This window comes from Cydia fagiglandana, chromosome 8 (genome assembly GCF_963556715.1).
Source record: "Cydia fagiglandana chromosome 8, ilCydFagi1.1, whole genome shotgun sequence".
Lineage (NCBI taxonomy): Eukaryota > Metazoa > Arthropoda > Insecta > Lepidoptera > Tortricidae > Cydia > Cydia fagiglandana.
Window position 1 is genome coordinate 12,923,939 of NC_085939.1, and position 19,256 is coordinate 12,943,194.

The 19,256-nt window shown below is 37.7% G+C and overlaps 1 protein-coding gene across 2 annotated transcripts; it reads right to left on the reverse strand.

Moving 5' to 3' along the window:
* LOC134666796 (basic proline-rich protein-like) lies at positions 1 to 15,296 on the reverse strand. Of its 2 annotated transcripts, none has more exons than XM_063524093.1 (2): positions 15,040 to 15,153; positions 1 to 746 (listed from the first exon to the last, which is right to left on the reverse strand). In XM_063524093.1, exon 2 carries the CDS (start codon positions 615 to 617, stop codon positions 207 to 209), a length of 411 nt encoding a protein of 136 aa, XP_063380163.1. In that variant the 5' UTR covers positions 618 to 746; positions 15,040 to 15,153; the 3' UTR covers positions 1 to 206. The 2 variants fall into 2 exon arrangements, with proteins under 2 accessions (XP_063380163.1, XP_063380162.1); XM_063524092.1 differs by lacking the exon at positions 1 to 746 and adding an exon at positions 1,493 to 2,760 and having other exon boundaries at positions 15,040 to 15,296.
* Between the last annotated feature and the right edge of the window lie 3,960 nt (positions 15,297 to 19,256).

The following is a 19,256-nucleotide window of genomic DNA, read 5'->3' on the forward strand; positions in this document are numbered from 1 at the left end:
TGTTTTATAACAGTTTAGTTATGTCTGACAATACGTATCTGATTACAGTCATTACAATCTTATCCTTAAACTTACAACGAAAGGCAAATATTTTGACTTAATGATTTGTTTACCAAATTAACTTTCTGGTGTCACAGCAGTGACTTGAAAATGGTAAGGAGATAGATTGTTAGATATTGAGCGATCAGTATTTGCTTCTACGCTACTCAAAGGTTGCCCACCTTTCGGTTCATGACCACCTGAAGGTGTTGTGTTCCCGTCAGGTGTCCCGCGTTCGCTAGCTGCATGCCCACCAGGTGGTGGCCCATTTTCATCAGGTTGTTCGCTAGTTGGTGGATATCCACCAGGAGGCGGTCTATTTTCATTAGGTTGTTTGTTTCTACCAGGGGGTCCTTGTTTGTTAGGTGGCCCGTGTCCACGTGGAGGTCCTTGCCCTTCAGGGGGTCCACGTCCACGTGGCGGCCCTTGTTCCCGCAAGCCAGGTGGCCCATATTCTTGTGGTGATCCTTGTCTGTCAGGTGGCCCATATGCGGTAGGTGGACCACGTCCTCTGTTGTTATTGTATCCTCGATTGCTTGGTGGATCCGGTGATCTTTTGCGATTTGATGGTGGACCATGTGGTGATTCTACATCGTTTGGAAAACTTCTTTCGTTTCCTGAAGGTACGTCGGCTCGAAGGGATCGCTTATTTACATCAGTAAAGCGGTAATCTTGAAGGCTTTGAAGCTCAGTTACTGTTAGTTGGTCTGTAAATAAATGAATATCAAATACATTACAGGTACTGTTATTGCATTAATTAGTAAGTCATAAGTATAATAATTTAAAATCGTAAAAAATAAATATAAATATATATCTATGTCTTTTGGAATTAAACGAAATATTTTGATCTTTTTTGATTTATACAGTTTTAAATAAGTCAAGAGAAATGGAAAGGGGCTCACTTTGTATAAACTGATTAACAGTCCGCCGGATGGTAACGGCCTGTCAGTTGTTCGGAACTGTCAAAATTTTGTTCTAACTGACAGACCGATATCGCCCGGCGGACTGTTAATCAGTGGGCCTCTTAAAAGCTTTATTAATATTAAAATTACCCCTTATTATCTTAAATATATTCGTACAGATACACCTTTCATCAAATAAAAAAAAAGTAACAAAATAGGACGAGCAACTTAATTAAATTGAAGAATCAATATTTTTAGAAATGCTCAAATATTGATGAATCAAATATGTATTACTTACAATACAACCATTAAACATGTATTGTTATGTTCGACGAGTAAAGTAACGAAATGAGTTACGGCATTGTGTATGTACATTGTACAGTCAGCAGCAGAAGTTGCTAAGCGGGTCAGGTGTTCGAAATTACCTCGACACGCTCTTATTCTCTAAACAATAAAGTGGCGTCAAGATCATTTTGAACACCTGGCCCGCTTAGCAACTTCTGCTGCTGACTGTACTAGTATAAATGGAATACAATAAAGAAAAACTAATGTTAAATGCGAGAAATTTATTTTATCCTTACTAAGATTGAGTATACAATATGTAATAATAGCATAAATAATACGAAATTATGTAAAAATATATGATCTAACTAACTTTCTGGTGTCACAGGTACTACTTGGAAAGATTTTAAATAATGAGGCGATTGAGTGATAGTTACTGAATCACTTGTATTTGCATCGATATTAGTAAGCGTTTGTCCTCCTTTGCGTATAGGCTTCTCTGTCCTTAATACTTCAGTCATTTTGCCATCTGTTGTGTCATTTTTAGTCTGATTATTCGGTGCAGTATTATAAAACCCATCCCTGAAAATTAGTTTAAGGTTTTGAAGGATCTGTTCATTTTCAGTATTCTGGGCGGATGAGATACTTGGCGTAATACCGGGTTGCACCCCGTTATTACCATGTGGCCCATGTCCACCGGGTTGTCCGTTTGCACTAGGTTGTCCTTGGCCATTCAGCGGAGGTCCACGATTTTGGGGTGCAAGTTCATAAGTGTCATGAGGTGGACTATGACCATAAGGTTGGCGATAGGCTTCGTTGTCATGGTCAGAGTCATAATTGTTATAAGACTGCGGAGATGGAGGTTTCCGGTCATCAGATGGTGGACCATGGTTGGGCGGTGGTGGAGGTCCATAGTATGGCGAAGGCCCATCGTGCGATCGAGGCGGTGGTCCATGGTGCGGTGGGGATGGAGGCCCATGGTGCGGTGGAGGTGGAGGCCCATGGTGCGGTTGAGGCGGTGGACCATGGTGCTGTGGAGGCGGTGGACCATGGTGCGATGGAGGTACGTGACCACCTGAAGGTGATGAGTTCCCGTTAGGTGGCCCGCGGTCGCTAGGTGGTACATGCCCACCAGGAGGTGGTCCATTTTCATAAGGTTGTTTGTATCTACCAGGGGGTCCTTGTTCGTTAGGTGGGCCGTGTCCATGTGGAGGTCCTTGCCAATCAAAGGGTCCACGGCCACGTGGCGGTCCTTGTCCATCAGGGGGTCCCCGTAAATCAGGTGGCCCATACCCTTGTGGTGATCCTTGTCTTTCAGGTGGCCCATATGCGCTAGGTGGACCATGTCCTCTGTGATCGTATGGTCCTCGATTGCTTTGTGGATCCGGTGATCTTTTGCGATTTGATGGTGGTGATTCTCCATCATTTGGAAAACTTCTTTCGGGTCCTGAAGGTACATCACCTCGATGAGATCGCTTATTTACATCAGTAAAGCGGTAATCTTGAAGACTTAGGAGCTCAGTTACTGTTACTTGTTCTGTAAATAAATAGAATAGAATAGAATAGAATAAAATTTATTGATAATAATTAAGAATACAGGACATGTACAAGAGATATCTCGTAAGCTCCAATCTAGGCTGAGCCTTTATCTTGTTACTCACCAAAAAGAGTATGTAACAGTTAGATAAATTAAATCTGTGAGAAAAATTATGTGTGAGAGTGGGTGATAAGGTGTGAGATTATCATATTCATTGTAGATACCCTTATTGCATTAATTAGTAAGTTAAAAGCATAATAAATGAATTTAAATCTTATCCACGATCATAAAAACTAAATATAAATGCATATATATGTGTTTGCGAATTAAACGAAATGGTTTGATGTTTTATGATTTATACAATCTTAAACAAGTCAAGAGAAATGGGAAGGGGCTCTCACTTTGTATAAAAACTTTATAATTAAATAAAAAACAGTAACAAAATAGGACGAGCCACTTAATTAAATTAATTAATTTCAAGTAAACTTTCATTTTTTTTTTAATGCTCAAATATTGATCAATCAAATACTACAAATCCATTAAACATGTTATGTTAAAAAGTCATTTATTTACATACAAGATATTATAGTGGTACTACTAAACGAAATTAATAACTAGCTTAAATCTAAAATAGGCCCTGCCTCAATGCTACAATGCCTCAAGCATTGTACCAAGGATGCTGGCGGCATTTCCTCGCTGTATCGCAATGCTGATACGTTGTGCGAGGTAGCCGCCAGCTCTTCGGTCACCAGTTACGTCAACCAGATGCTTCACGGTTTCTGCGAACAACTTGTGCGATGTGTGCGCTGGGACCCCATGGGCCACATGGATGGATGGTGTTATGTTTGATGTTTTAAACTAACGTAATGAGTTTTCGCATTGTATATGGAAATACAATAAAAAAAACTAATTTTAAATGCGATCAATTTATTTTATTCTTACTAAGTATGAGTATACAATTTAATATCAATAATAATAGCTAAAATAATACGAATATTATATAAAAAATAAAACCGAACTAACTTTCTGGTGTCACGGGTACTACTTGGAAATAATTTAAATTTTGAGGCGATGGACTGATAGTTACTGAATCGCTTGTATTTGCATCGAAATTACTAAGAGGCTGTCCTCCTTTGCGTTTAGGTTTTTCTGTCCTTAATACTTCGGTCATTTTGACATCTGCTGTGTCATTTTGAGTCTGACCATTCGGAGGATTATTATAAAAACCTTCCCTGAAAATTAGTTTAAGGTTTTGAAGGATCTGTTCATTTTCAGTATTCTGGGCGGTTGAAATTATTGGTGTAATACCAGGTTGCCCCCCGTTATTACCATGTGGTCCATGTCCACCGGGTTGCCTGTTTGCACTAGGTGGTCCTTGGTCATTCGGTGGAGGCCCAGGATTTTGGGGTGCAGGGTCATGAGTGTCATGAGGTGGACTATGACCATAAGGTTGTCGATAGGCTTCGTTGCCATAGTCAGAGTTATTATTGTTATAAGACTGAGGAGGAGGTTTCCAGTCATCAGATGGTGGTCCATGGTTAGGCGGTGGTGGAGGTCCATGGTGTGATGAAGGCGGAGGCCAATCGTGTGATCGAGACGGTGGTCCATGGTCCGGTGGTCCATGGTGAGGTGGACCATGGTCCGGTGGTCCATGGTGAGGTGGACCATGGTGAGGTGGTCCATGGTCCGGTGGTCCATGGTGCGGTGGACCATGGTGTGGGGGAGGTGGAGGCCAATCGTGCGATCGAGGCGGTGGTCCATGGTGAGGTGGAGGTGGAGGCCAATGGTGTGGCGGAGGAGGAGGTCTATGGTGCGGTGGACCGAACTCATCAGGATGTCGGGATTGCCTTTCATCGTGTGGAGGAGGAGGTCCATGGTGAGGCGGAGGTGGAGGACCATGATGAGGTGGAGGTCTATGGTGAGGTGGACCGAACTCATCAGGATATCGGGGTTGTCTTTCATCGTGTGGAGGTGGCGGCGGAGGAGGTCCATGGTGTGGCGGAGGTGGAGGACCATGATGAGGTGGAGGCGGATGTCTATGGTGAGGTGGACCGAACTCATCAGGCTGTCGGGGATGCCTTTCATCGTGTGGCGGCGGCGGTGGAGGGGGTCTGTTGTAGGGATAGTAATATTCTTCCCATTGACGTGGTGGGGGCGGCGGAGGGGGCTTGTAGTAATCATTATTATATTGCGGTGTATAATAAATGTATGATACATTTGGTTGATCTTGCTTAAAATATTGTAATTGTTGATTTTGATTTTGATTTTCTGGATAGTTTATGTAGTCATTAGACGATCCAGCGGTCTCAGTTGTGGAGCCCCGAACCTGCCTTTTTGCTCTGACTGCGGCGCGGTTTTCTAAAGAAAAAATATATTCGTTATCATTCGAGAAATACCTACAAGAACTGTTTCTTATAGCATTTGAAACCATAAATAGGAGGTACATAAGTTTGTACGTATGTTGCTTAGTTAGGCAAGGAAACCGAATCATACAAAAGTACAACTAATGTAACATGGAAAATACACTTTTTTGCTGTTGGATTTTTTATACTGTACAGTCATCGAGTACTGAGAACACCGAGACTTAAGGAAAACATATTCAAAATCGATGTTTTAGTAGGATGAAATAATTAACGGTAGGTACTAAGTAAAATCAGCTAAAAGTAAGTAAGGTCATAGGTATACGTATTACTTAGACTAAACAAAAAAAAAGTACTATGTTAAGTAATTATGATACAGGTTTTTATCACTGACGGTAGGTACTTTTCTTTCAATAGGCTACTAATACTTAGCGACACAGTTGTAACATATCCAAATACAATGTTTCGTTGTTTTATCATTATTATAGAGTTCCTAGGGCCACCTCTTGTGTCCTGGGTGGCTGGGTGGTCCACAATACTGGGTGGATATCGAACCCCTCATAATAATCATAATCAGCTAAAGGTGCTTTGGTGTAAGGTGTAAGATAAAAAAAACTTCTGGCACTATGTTCTTCCTTGCAACTTTATTGGGAACACCATTTTGTGTTCTTTGCCCCCTCAGCTTGTGCCGTGCGCTAAGTGAGAATTCTATGCAAAAATTTTGGTTTGGCACCGACTTCAAAAACTAAGTAATTACCCGGATGATAATCAATTTTCTTATTGTTTTCTAATAATTACTTTTTGGCAGAAATTTGTTTTACGACGGGATATGGCCTGGATAAGGATAGGGGTGGGGTATATAAACAATATTTTTTCCTTTTCAGTGGGTTAGGTATGTATGAATCCATTCTATCATCATTTCAGTTTTCTAGTTCTAAGGATCTAGCTTAGCTGCAGCTGTACAGACCCTATATAAAATTGAAGTAACGAATGTATGAACGAAGAAAACAAATGCAACTTTGTACCTATTGAAATTGATTTATAATTTTATATTTCATCGAACTTAATGAGGCAGTGTTATAAAGTTGGACCATGAGCCGTGGCGTGACGATAGGTACATAAAAATAGGCATAGCGCAACTAAAGGGGTTCCTTGTGGACTAAGGAACCATAAAAATGTTACCCCAAACCATAATTATTATAAGCATAATCGCTTACATTGTTGAGTGTTGACTGTCTTAAATCATGCAATAAATCCTTGTCAACTTCGAACGAATCATACCTACATTTGGGTCAAACACGTTTGATTTAGTATGAGTTAGGGTTATGTGACTGTCCTGTGGGAATTATAAAATAAATGGTATATAAAGCCTAATTTTCTTAGAGGACCCTTATAGACAAGTTTAAAGTTTATATTGCTTCAAATCTAAGGTACTCGTAGTAAGTTGTACCCAAATTGTTAACTTTCTTAATGCCCACCGGGAATACATCCGTTTTCCCGAACGTTTTTGACCCATTTCCGATAAGTTTAAGTTAACTTATTATTTATACACATACGTAATAACATATGTAACAGGAAACGCAACACAGTCATTGCATGTAAATAAGATAGGTGACGTGCTTATTAGTAATATTACGTATTGTATTAATGGCCTCTCAGCCTCGAAGAACACGTATGCTAGATCACTAAAGACTAGGCTAGACTGTATACACAGCCCTCTATAGGTACAAAAAGGTGCAAGCATTAGGTCAGAACACAAACAGTTTGTGTCCTTAATAATACTTTCATAATTTTTTTCCCGATAGCTTAAATCTTTCTTTAACATATAATTATCAAACAGACTTCAGTATACACTAATAGACCAGCGGTGGAACAAAAATGGGTTTTGATAACATTAAAGTTTTTTCTTTTTTGATATGTTATTGTAAGCATGTTAAATAACATTCATGTAAAAAGTTAGAAAATTTCAGGTGGTGCGTTCGGCCATATTTAAATTTTCAATTTTTGCTAAATAACTATGTAAATATAAAATTAAAGTTACAAAAAACTTTAACATATTCAATAACACTTTAATTTATCCACAATATTCGGTTTTTAGAAATCTGGAACAGCTGCTTTCTGGTGAACGTAAAAACAGGAATTATTATGTAAATACAGAATTAGAGTAGCTGCTATTGCAAAATTACGATATTATCTATCAACTTAGTATACATGTAAAAAGTTAGAAATGTAGACAATGTGCTTGTCTAGATATTGATTTCTCGGTAAGCAGTATAGCCAATATTGAATTAAAGTTTGTAGAGTTAATATTACACGGTCATAATAAAGATCTTACTTCTCACACAAAAGATTAGAAATATAAAATCACGGCGACACTAAATACTGACACGTAAGTATGCATTCCGAGCTTATATTAAGTTACATTTCAAACGCGCGGCGTTTGCGCGCGCCGCGCTGTGCGCCGTGGCAGGAGGCAGCGATCGACGGTCGCGGGCTAGCGGTTAGCGCGGTGCCCTTAAAAATACGCAAAGCGTTTATAAAATTATTATCAATGGTAAATAGTTATTTTACACAGTACACTAATGGAAACTTACCTTCCCTTATTTATTTCTATATGTACTAGGGATTGTCCGCGGTTTCGTTTACGTAGAATTCGTTATCGTGTTAAGTATAGAAATAATAGATACATTTGAAAATTATTTTAGGTGCATTGTCATACAGATAACTACCCTTGTTAAAGTATTCTTCAAATTCAATACACAGGTGTCATTTCAATATAATTTTGCGTAATTTGGCGCTTTTAGGTTATAAATGACTAGCGACATATATTTTTTAAGAGCGATCATCTCCGATAATATTTACTTTATCATAAAATCAATTTCAAACTAACGTTATTCAATATTTATCATTTTAAAGTCAATATTACCAACCAACTGATCCAATTTACCTACGGTAACAACTCAAAATTTGCATCAAATTAAATGCCACTTTTCTTATCCGTTTCGAACAATCAAGAGGGCCTTTACGAGCTGATGTGGTGAAAATTTTATTCAACCTTCGTCCCTTGAAACCTTCACTACGCTCAAGGTTCAACTTTACGAACCACTCGCTACGCTCGTGGTTCAATTTTAGAATGAATGAATTTGTGAATGTGCTTCCTGCCTCGCACAGCCAAACTGTGGAATGAACTGTCCGATACGACCTTCAAACCTTCAAAGACCCCCATCTTAAAGGTCGGCAACGCGCTTGCAACTCTTCTGGTGTTGCGGGTGTCCATGGGCGGCGGTAATCGCTAACCACCAGGTGATCCGTCTGCTCGTTTGCCTCCTATTTAATAAAAAAAAAATGTTTCGCTTGTTTGGGTATCAATATTAGCACGAGCGGTTAATCAACAACTTTTCCCCTTGTAAAACAAATAAATAAGGTAGGTGAGGTGCAGGCATATGAGGCCCGGCGGGTAACAAGGCCCAGCATTCAAAAATAACAGTTGCTCCCTATTATTCCCAATTATTCTGAATTTGTACTTGTTGCTAAGAAGGCCCACTGTCAGTGCAGGTAAAAAGGTCTAGTCCCGGGCCTTATTGAACGTATGAGATGAAATATTAGATTAAAATATTTTAAGACAATTTTCAATATTTTTAATTTCTTATTAATAAGGTCGATTTGAAGAAACTTCTATGAAATTATGACTTATAAATAACACTTGCACTGCGTGGGCTGTCAAAATTGCTGCAGACTTTTCTTGGTCTAACTCTAATAATTTTTCACTTGCTTTATTGACCTAAAGACGTTTTAAAGAATCAAAAAGTCTAATAACATTGAGGCACTTATACTTTTTAAAGACAGTAACTAATTACAAGTGACTTTTTTTTGTTAATACATAGGTAGGTATTTACGATCATCATCATATATTTAAGAGTATGACTATTGTCGGTGGAGCAATTTCCATGTTTGGCGGTCCTCCGCCTTCTCTTTGACAGCCCGATACGACACGACGTTGATCTTTTCCTTTATTTGATCCATGTACGCTCTCCTTGGTCTTCCCCTCTTCCTGTTTGCTTCAACTTTCCCTTCTATGATATTTTTGATAAATTCGTCGTGTCGTATCAGGTGCCCAAGCATCCTTCCTCTTCTATTGTCTATAGTTCTTAACAAACTCCTGCTCTATCCTACTACATAGGCCACACGCCACACTGAATGTTTTGCACTACTGGCCACTGGTAAACATTTAAATTATGAATTGTATATTAAAAAAAAATACAGGCTTTTGATTATGGAATGTGACAAATGTTGGCGACAAATCGATCGTCTTTTGTTTTTAATGGCTTGTCAAAGTAAGTCAGTGCGTTGAACGTGGCTTTAACGCGAAAATATTTTTAGAGCTATGATTTTAATATGATTTTAAAAGTTCGCTTACTCCGCAAGAGTGTAGTGCTTGCCTTCAAAATGCTATTGGGATTGAAGCACCACATCTGAGCATCGTGAGGCGTTGGTATGGTGAATTTAGTAGAGACAGTATTATTCTAGATAATGATTTTCGTGAAGGTCGACCGTCCACGGCGATCATTCAAGGAAACGTGGCTACTGTGAGACTACTCATTGAAGAAAACCCACAAATCACCTATGACGAAATTTGAGGACAATTAGGGATAGGTATGAGACAAATACAAAAGATTTTACAAGAATATTTAAAAGTCGGGAAGCCTTGTTGTCTTTGGATTCCTCACGAATTAACTTCAGTCCAAAAACAGGTACTTTTTGACTGGTGCCGAGAAATGCTGCGTAAGTATAAGCAAGGAAGTTCAAATGCTGTATATAACATCGTTAGAGGAGATGAAACCTGGATTTACTGCTACGATCCGGAAAAAAAGGCATTAGTCCAGTCAATGGGTCTTTCGAAGGTGACAGGAGGCCCATAGAAGTTCAACAAGCCAAAAGCGTTGCCAAACATTTTGATCGTCTGTTTTTTTAAACGCGACATTTTTGTACCGTACTTTTAAATAATAAAAGAACGTTAAATACTGAGTAGTACACTACCATTTGTGTGCCCACAGTCATTGAAAAAGACCGCGAGAGACGACTGAGAAGCCGCATCCTCCTGCGTCATAATAATGCGTCCACCGATACCGCAATAAAGGCAAAAACATTTTTTAATTACGAAAACGTGGAAAATGTCTCTTATACGGATTATAATCCAGACATTGCACCCTGTGACTTCTATCTATTTCCCAAAATTAAGGATTTAATTTGGGGTTTGACATTTAAGACCCCGGATAAGGCAGTTACTACGTTTCATCACCACGTCGAAAACATGCAGTCAAGTGATTGGGCCTCATGCTTCCAAAAATGGTCCGAGCGAGTGAATATGTGCATATAATGTAAAGGGAAACATTTTGAGAAGCAATAAATGTATTATTATGGTTATAAATGATTTTATTCAAAAGTTACGCAAAACTTTCAGTGCGGCCCTCGTATGCGTAAAACCTCTTCGTTAGTTTTCTTTTCTTTTACGATAGAATTGCGAAAAATAGATATTTTGCAACGAGTGACGAATTTTAAAACACGGTCAAAGGGAGTGTTTTAACGTGCTTATTATAGCACCGGTCGTAATGTAGCACCAGATGTACTGTAAAAATTATGTTAAAAGATAATACTTACTGTTACGAATAAATATTTATACTGTAAAAAAATATCCCACCAAACACATTTTCATGTAAATTTTGTTGCTAAGACGAAACCATAAGACTCGCACTGTCAAAAAGTTGTCAGATCTCTTGTCGAGCCAAGCTTCAAACTCTACAAGCCCTAACTTCACTAACTCTACACCTTAGTCAAAATATGTGGCTTGGCTGTTTCGCTACCGCCACATGGGCATAAGGTGAAAAATTTATTAAATTCATTATTTTTAGGGTTCCGTACCTCAAAAGGAAAAATACTGAACCCTTATAGGATCACTCGTGTGTCTGGCTGTCCGTCTGTCACAGCCTATTTGCTCCGCAACTACTGCACCAATAAGTTGAAATTTGGTATACACATGTAAGTCTCTAGCCCAAGGACATACATGTAAAGTAAATAATAGAAATTCAAATAAAGGGGTCACTTTTGAGATGAATGATAAATAGAAGAAAAAAAAACTATATCTTGTTATAATTAATATAAGAGAATTAGAATATGAATTAATATAAAAGAATTTTGTTAGAATTTTAATTAGTATAAGATAGATATGTATATTGTCATGTTATTTTCTCGAACTCCCCATCGGCATACAAACCTCCTCAAGGTTTTGCCCACGATGGGTCTTGTAATAATAATGTACTTTATTTAGCTTATTGTTCAATAAATTAAAATATATATATATATAATAATTAATATATTATAATAATTATTATATTAATTATATATATATATCAAACGAAGGGGCTCATTGTAAGAATCTCAGATATATTTTTTCGTAATTTTAAAATAAATAGTTTAGAAGTTATTTAAGAAAATACGCAAAAAATGACCATTCCCCCTCCCCCCTTATCTCCGAAACTACTGGGTCTAAAATTATGAAAAAAAAAACACATATTAGCTCTCTTCCTATAGATGACAGGAAAACCTATTAGAAATGTGCAGTCAAGCGTGAGTCGGACTTAAGTACCTAGTTTTCCGATACCTACGGGTTTTTTAAAGACTACTCACTTTTCTCTAAAAAAAATATATTGTTAAAAATTGTGTAATGTACAGAACCCTTGGAACGCGAGTGCGACTCGCATTTGGGCGGTTTTTGTATTATACTTACATACAATAGTTCTTGTAGAAACGAAACGGCCAAGCCACACACTTTTGGTGTAGAGCTAGTAAAGTTAGAGGGCTTGTAGAGTTAGAAGCTTGGCAAGAGATCTGATAACTTTTTGACAGTGCGAGCCTTATGGTTTCGTTTGGGCAACATTGTACATCAAAATGTTTTTGATGGGATTTCACTTCTTTTTGTAAGTTGTTTATGACAATCTTCCATCCCCTAATTTAAAGGGTTGGGGGTGATTTACTATTAAAAATCCTGAAATAAGTATCTGGGGGCATCTGTTACACAATGTACTTCTTACTGATTCCCCATATAACCCTTCACCCCGTAAGGGTAAACTTTGGGGTTGAAATCTGCCTTCACCCCGTAAGGGTAAACTTTGAGGTTGAAATCTATTCTATATCCTTCCCCATAACAATACCTATCTACATACCAAATTTCAACTAAATCGGTTCAGCGATTATTGATTTCCCATACAAAATTAAACCCCATCTTCATCCCCTTAGGGATAATTTTTTTTTTAATTTATTTGTTGTTTGTGTACTAAAACTATCTTACATACCAAATTTCAGCTTCTTAGAGGACTTCAGGAAGTACCCGGTATTGATGATCATCAAGTGAGTGAGTCAGTGACGAAATCGAAGTTTTTAGATATGAATAAAATCTAAAGTATAAGAGCTATGCAATTGATATGCTTAATAAGTCCGAGAACTTTGTTTAACTGGTATAATCCAACCCCAAGTTATGAGGGTTCCAAAAAACGACGAAGCGCTTCCAGAAAAGGTAGATAGTGCCCTTGCGCTTTTCTCGTCTTGGCGGGGGCACTGCCGTGCCCCCAGATGTTAAAAGATGAGACTACTGTAACTAATAAAGATTTATGTTTAGTTACCTACTATTTTCGCGTAAACTAGACAATTTTTATATCTTTAGTTATTAAGACCCAAAATAATTATTTTCACTTATTATAAATAAATCCTCCTGTTATGAAGTATCAAATATTGTTATTTGTATATGTATAACTCTTAAGTTAAAAACAATAAAATCTGTTATTACCTACAGTCAAAATGATTATTTTTTGCGGGATTAAGTAATACACTGGTAGTGTTCAATAAGGCCCATAATAGGACTTTTATAAAAGGTATATTTTCCAAGAGTATCGTGATATTTTTATAACTATTTTGGTATAATGAAGAAACTTAAATAAATGAGAAACCTATTTGAGTCAGTTTTTCATACTTCATATCCTGTTTATTAAAAAAAAACCATTTTAATTTAAGGTGGGCTGTATATAGGCATATACGGCCCACACGGAATATACAATAAGGTAAGTGAGGCCACTTACCTTATTGTATATTCAGGATGTATACCGTGTAATATTGAGCAGTTGGTTTATAATATACATATTATGATATTGACGTTGAATAGGACAGGACATGACAATAGGAACCAGAAATAGGTATAGTTGGTCAAACCAATTTGTCAGTAAATAAAAACAAAAAACTATATTCATCCTTTTCTTTTGGGTGCTAGTACTAGTGTAAGTCAAAGATAGTATGATGATTCTCCCTGTCTATGTTTGAAATGAGACAGTCCTTTGACAAACTATGTATAGTAAAAAATAGTTGTGAATATCTTGTACATTTTTATTACAATATTAGTCAAGATAATGAAATATAGCTGGTCAAGCAAATCTTGTCACTAAAAAAAGGCGCGAAATTCAAATTTTCTATGGAACGATATCCCTTCGCACCTACATTTTTCAAATTTGCCGCCTCTTTCTACTGACAAGATCTGATTGACCAGCTGTAGGTATTTTTACTTAATAAGATATTTTAATTTCACGTAATGTCCGCATCTAATTTATATATGTGCACGGTAAACAAACAAATGAATGATAAGAAAAGACAGACAGTGTTACTGAGCGGGAGGTGGGGCGAGGGGCGAGGTATAGGTAGGCTATGATAGGCTCTCGAGCGCCGCGCCGGCGACTGACGGACCAGCGCGGCGTATGTATGAATTTCGCGCCTTTTTAACTAGATTTTACTATTACAATGCAAGCTACACACAGAAATTTCTTACTTTCCATAATATGGCTGCGTATATTATTTTATAGTAATAGACTTATTTTTACAGACTCTAATTCAATATTAGATCTTATAGGACAAAAAACGTATATTAATTCTAAAGCATATATCTTATTCTTCTAGCTTTTTAGCTTGCCTATTAACTTATAAATTTAGATATGTTGTTGTGGATTTATTAAACTTTAATTCAATATCGACAAAATAATAAGCTAATTGTAGTTTGACAAAGAAGCACGTTAAAAAAATTTCTAATAATTTTACATTATAAAGCGTCATACATATTATAAACAATGGAACTTAAACATTGCACTTTAATTCAATATTAAAAAATCATTACTAAAAATATATAAATACCTAATTTATATCTAACGCTCGTTCTAACTTTTCATCATATATAGCATATATGCTTAAAAATATGTCCTATATCAGATAAGTATCACTTTTTCAACTTTAGAATTATCAAAACTTTTAGTGCAAAAATCCGGTCCCACTATTGAGCTATAAGGCTATACAAGTAGTTATTTTATTAAATAAATATTAGAGTAGATAACTGTTTATTAAAAATGAAGGCATAATTGTTGATTGATAATAAATAATAATAACTATAAAATAAAAAACCTACCAACTAACAATACATTGCAGTCGATTATTTTATATTTATGAAAATTAAGACTAAAGTATTCGCCCGCATTTTCATATAATCTTAATTATTGACATCTTTGTTAGCTTCATAGCAACTTGACATTATTTTAGCCTCGAAAAATACTAGGTTGATAAATTTCTCCAAGCGGCTTTCTACTAAGTAAACAAGTGCTTTCTGATGTACTTGTAGAGTCATTTCATTTGTTTATATCTCTTTTTTTCATCTAACATATTGTAACAATTCTTTCGTCACTGATAAAATCTGCATGACTTTAATTAGATCCTGTTTCGCGGTAGTATATTTACATAAATAAAACAAGGTAAACCAAACAAAACACAAACATGAATTGGGTACACAAGTCACATGTTAAGACTAAAGGTCAACGAAATAAATTGTTAATAATACCTTCAAAATGTCCATGATGGGATGCGCTGAATGCAAGCGAGACCAATACAGCAAACATCAATACACACTGTGACAACATTGCAACACAATAAAATAACTGACTGATTTTCTTTACGTTAATGATTTGCGCTGCGAATTCTCCGTCTGCCGTTGAACTACTAGGTATTTTATAGATCCAACAAATATGAAATAGACATAACCGGTTTTTGCTATTAGAAGCCGGACCCAGAAAAAAAACGCTGAGGTACGACTGTGGTCAGTAGCGTTTCTTAGGCAGTCTTCACATTTACACATCAGACATCACTATAGTTATAGCGATGTTGCGCTTAGGTACACACGATAGCGACTTGGATCCGCATCCAATGTGAAGACCGCCTTAATGCTAAATGCTCGTCTATTGTACGTTGTAGGTAGGTACGTTGAATGTTTTTATTTTAACAGTTTGGACGATTCTGGATGCTGTTGATTGTCACGTATGATATTCGGGACTTGGGCGGTTTACTGATAACCATGTGACATTGAGTTATTTGAGTTTCGTACCTAATGTTAAGCGTGATAACATAATTTACCTACTTATCCGAGGCCCGGCGGGTCGGTCAACGACACCTTCTCGTAACTCATGAGGCCCTGGTTCTTGCTCCGCGCTAAATTCAATTTTTAGACACTTTTTTTCACGATTTTGGGCCACCGTAGCTATGGAGACACAACCAACGCTAAGCGGTTTTCATAGTCTATGGATATTGCTCTATTAAAGGTGTCATATGCGCGTTTCTTAATTTAGAAAGCAATTGTTTCTACATACAATCTAAAATAAATATTTTTTTTAGCTATCGTTTTGTTTCGTCCTCTTGAAATTATGTAATATGTAGTAGGTAAAAGTAGTTTTTTTTTAAATCAACACGAGTTCTGCGAATTATGATACCTTTTCGCACGTGTATTGTATCTACGTTTTACAGTACATTATGGCCCTTAAAATTTTAGGCATTTGCTAATTACCGCCCTAGACCCTATAGAGGTACTCGTTGCGAATTTCCTACTTTTCGCACTTGTATCGTTATGTATTATTATAACTGCGTTTGCTTATTTCCTTGTTTGCGTTTTTGCAAAGGCAAAGTAATAAATTGTCTTTATGAATATCAAAGCGTGTTCGTACTTCAATGTCTGTAATGAGTAACTAAGTCGTCAATAATGGGTAGGTATATCGTATGCCTATAGGTACGTGATAATCTAAAGACATTTGTCCTACCGATGTTAGTGAGCATTAGGGAATCCGAATAGGCCATTATAATGTCGGGGCGGGTGACAGCGGGCTTAGAGGGTCTCGGTCGGAGGCACGGGACAGGTGTCGGTCGCAACAAATAGCCATTTACCGGAGTGCGCCGGCAACGGTCTGAGCAAATCTGAGTAGGCTCTGATTTGCTCAGTATTTGCACATAGATTTCAAGTTAAAGATAGCTTAGTCATAGTTTAATATAGATGTGATGGTTGCACTTTTGTTGCACTGACAGCCCGCCTTTTTCCGGCAAGGCGTCCCTGCACTGCATCTACTGCCTACATCATAATTATGTCAGAAAGTTATGGGGAAGACGACAACGATAAAAGCGCGACTGCCTTAAGCCTCCATAAGGCAGAACTATACCTAGTTAACCAGCTAGCTCAATAAGTCCATAGTGACTTTTGAAGGCGACTCGGACTTTTTATGTTTCTTTTTTTAAATGACAGGTGTGGTCGGTAGTGCTCTTAGTAGCCAACATACCAGCGATGATGCTCTAAAACATGCATGGTGTGGTGGGTGATGCATTTTTTTTTGAAAAAATAATCTTACATGCGGGATTTAAATGCGCTAGTAACTGAGATGTTTGAAGTCGGTGCCAAAGAGGAGTTCTTTAAATTCCTCATGGCATCATCATACCTAACTAAAGATTCCTATAGGAACCTACTTTTGAACAAAGATATCATTTTCCAAATCGGTTCAGAAACGATCGAGTTCTGGGGCCAAATTCGACATGTACAACTGTTTAATTTCGCATTCCACGTCAAATCAACAGTTGATTTTATTGCATACTGAGTGTTGATTCCATCAACGTGGGATAATATCATTTGGTACAACCAAAACTCAACTCTAAACTAAGGGTGGTTCGGTTTGGTTTGCTTGTCACCCTAACTGTGGATTGTTAATGTCAAATTTTGACATTGTCCGTATTCGAGAACTTATTATTTTTCCCACATCAACGGGAGATCAACACGATACGTCAAACGTCGCTTGTCGAATAGGGGTCCTGGAAAGCTGTACATATGTTAAGCTTTCTAGGGTACTTTATTTAAAGGTTTTCTCCACGAAATATCTTTATTTCCTGCAGATTTCAATGGTGGGCCTACTGTAATTCTCTCCACAGCCGACCCTCCGCGGCCGCGGTGGCTCCGCCCGGAAGATGTTCTCAATTTGTCGTCCGGAATGAGATTGTCGCCGCGTTCTGTATTAAGTGGCTTTTACATTTCACTTTACACCGCCAGCGATTTAAATTGAGTAAATAAACAAATAGGAATTTAATAATTATATTAGGCCTATAGCCCTAAAGGCGACTTAGGGTACTCTTTTGGGAAGTCACAAACTGAAAATGTTACTTGCAAAGAAGATTTAATAAATATAAGGTAAGTATATCGACTATGAGTTGGATAAGTGTTTCTTAAATTTACGACACCTGGACCCCTATTCGACAAGCGACGTTTGACGTATCGTGTTGATCTCCCGTTGATGTGGGAAAAATCATAAGTTCTCGAATACGTACAATGTCAAAATTTGACATTAACAATCCACAGTTAGGGTGACAAGCAAACCAAACCGAACCACCCTTAGTTTAGAGTTGAGTTTTGGTTGTACCAAATGATATTATCCACCGTTGATGGAATCAACACTCAGTATGCAATAAAATCAACTGTTGATTTGACGTGGATGCGAAATCTGACAGTTGTACATGTCGAATTTGGCCCAAGCTCATAGCAGAATAACTCTGGAACAATAATAATGTATTTTAAAACGGGCTTAAGATTACGTACGTCGTCACATCCTGTAAAACTTTTTGGTTTTCATACCAAAAAACCGGGCAAGTGCGAGTCGGAGTCGCGCACGAAGGGTTCCGTACCATATTGCAAAAAAAAAAGAAACAAAACGGTCACCCATCCAAGTATTGACCACTCCCGACGTTGCTTAACTTTGGTCAAAAATCACGTTTGTTGTATGGGAGCCCCATTTAAATCTTTATTTTATTCTGTTTTTAGTATTTGTTGTTATAGCGGCAACAGAAATACATCATCTGTGAAAATTTCAACTGTCTAGCTATCACGGTTCGTGAGATACAGCCTGGTGACAGACGGACGGACGGACGGACAGCGAAGCCTTAGTAATAGGGTCCCGTTTTACCCTTTGGGTACGGAACCCTAAAAATAAAAATAAACTTTCACTCTCACGAAGTTAATAAGTACATGTATATAATATAATAAACTGTCTGCAAACCAAATTAATACGCTCTTGAATGTTTTTCCAGACTAACATCATCAAATCCTAACTTGTTGACAATTGGATGAATTTTTCAACCAAAACAACAAAATCCATCGGGCTTAAAGATCTAGATGGATTGAGAACTTGCTCCCTTTAAAAGTCTATACTTCGTTTTTTTTAGCATTAGAAAGAACTTGCAAGAAGGTAAGCGATCTTGACATGTCTTTTAATTGAAAAACGCTTTTTAAAAATCAAAAACTATTACTTATGAAAGCAGAAGAATATAAATGATCGTATTAGATTCATAATTGTTACATATTTGCCGTAACTTATTTTTAAAATGTGTTTTTCAATTAAAAGACACATCAAGATTGTTTACCTTATTTATACCTTGTCGCGTTACGTGCTCTGCCAATGATTTGGTAGAGCACGCAACTGAGCAGCTGGAAGGATGAAGGGTGAAGAAATGAAAAGTAAAGACTCAGGGGTAGGTAACGTTTATTTTTCCAGGTATAAGTGGTGGGTCAATATGGCACGGCTGGGAACTTAAATTGTCCAACAACACCGGGAAGTTGTAGTAGCGTGGTAGCACGGTGCTCCGGGGTGCAGCGCCTGGGAAACGCGTTCCCACGCACAGGCGCGCGGCGTCAAGGAGGGCGCGATCAGGCGCGCGGCGTCAAGGAGGGCGCGATCAGGCGCGCGGCGTCAAGGAGGGCGC

Excerpts from the sequence above, each read along its gene's own strand:
- LOC134666796 (XM_063524092.1), bottom strand. The coding sequence starts at position 15,118 with ATGTTGTCACAGTGTGTATTGATGTTTGCTGTATTGGTCTCGCTTGCA. Across the intron at positions 2,761-15,039 it reads CCATCATGGACATTTTGAAG|AACAAGTAACAGTAACTGAG; the intron begins GTATTATTAACA and ends ATTTATTTACAG.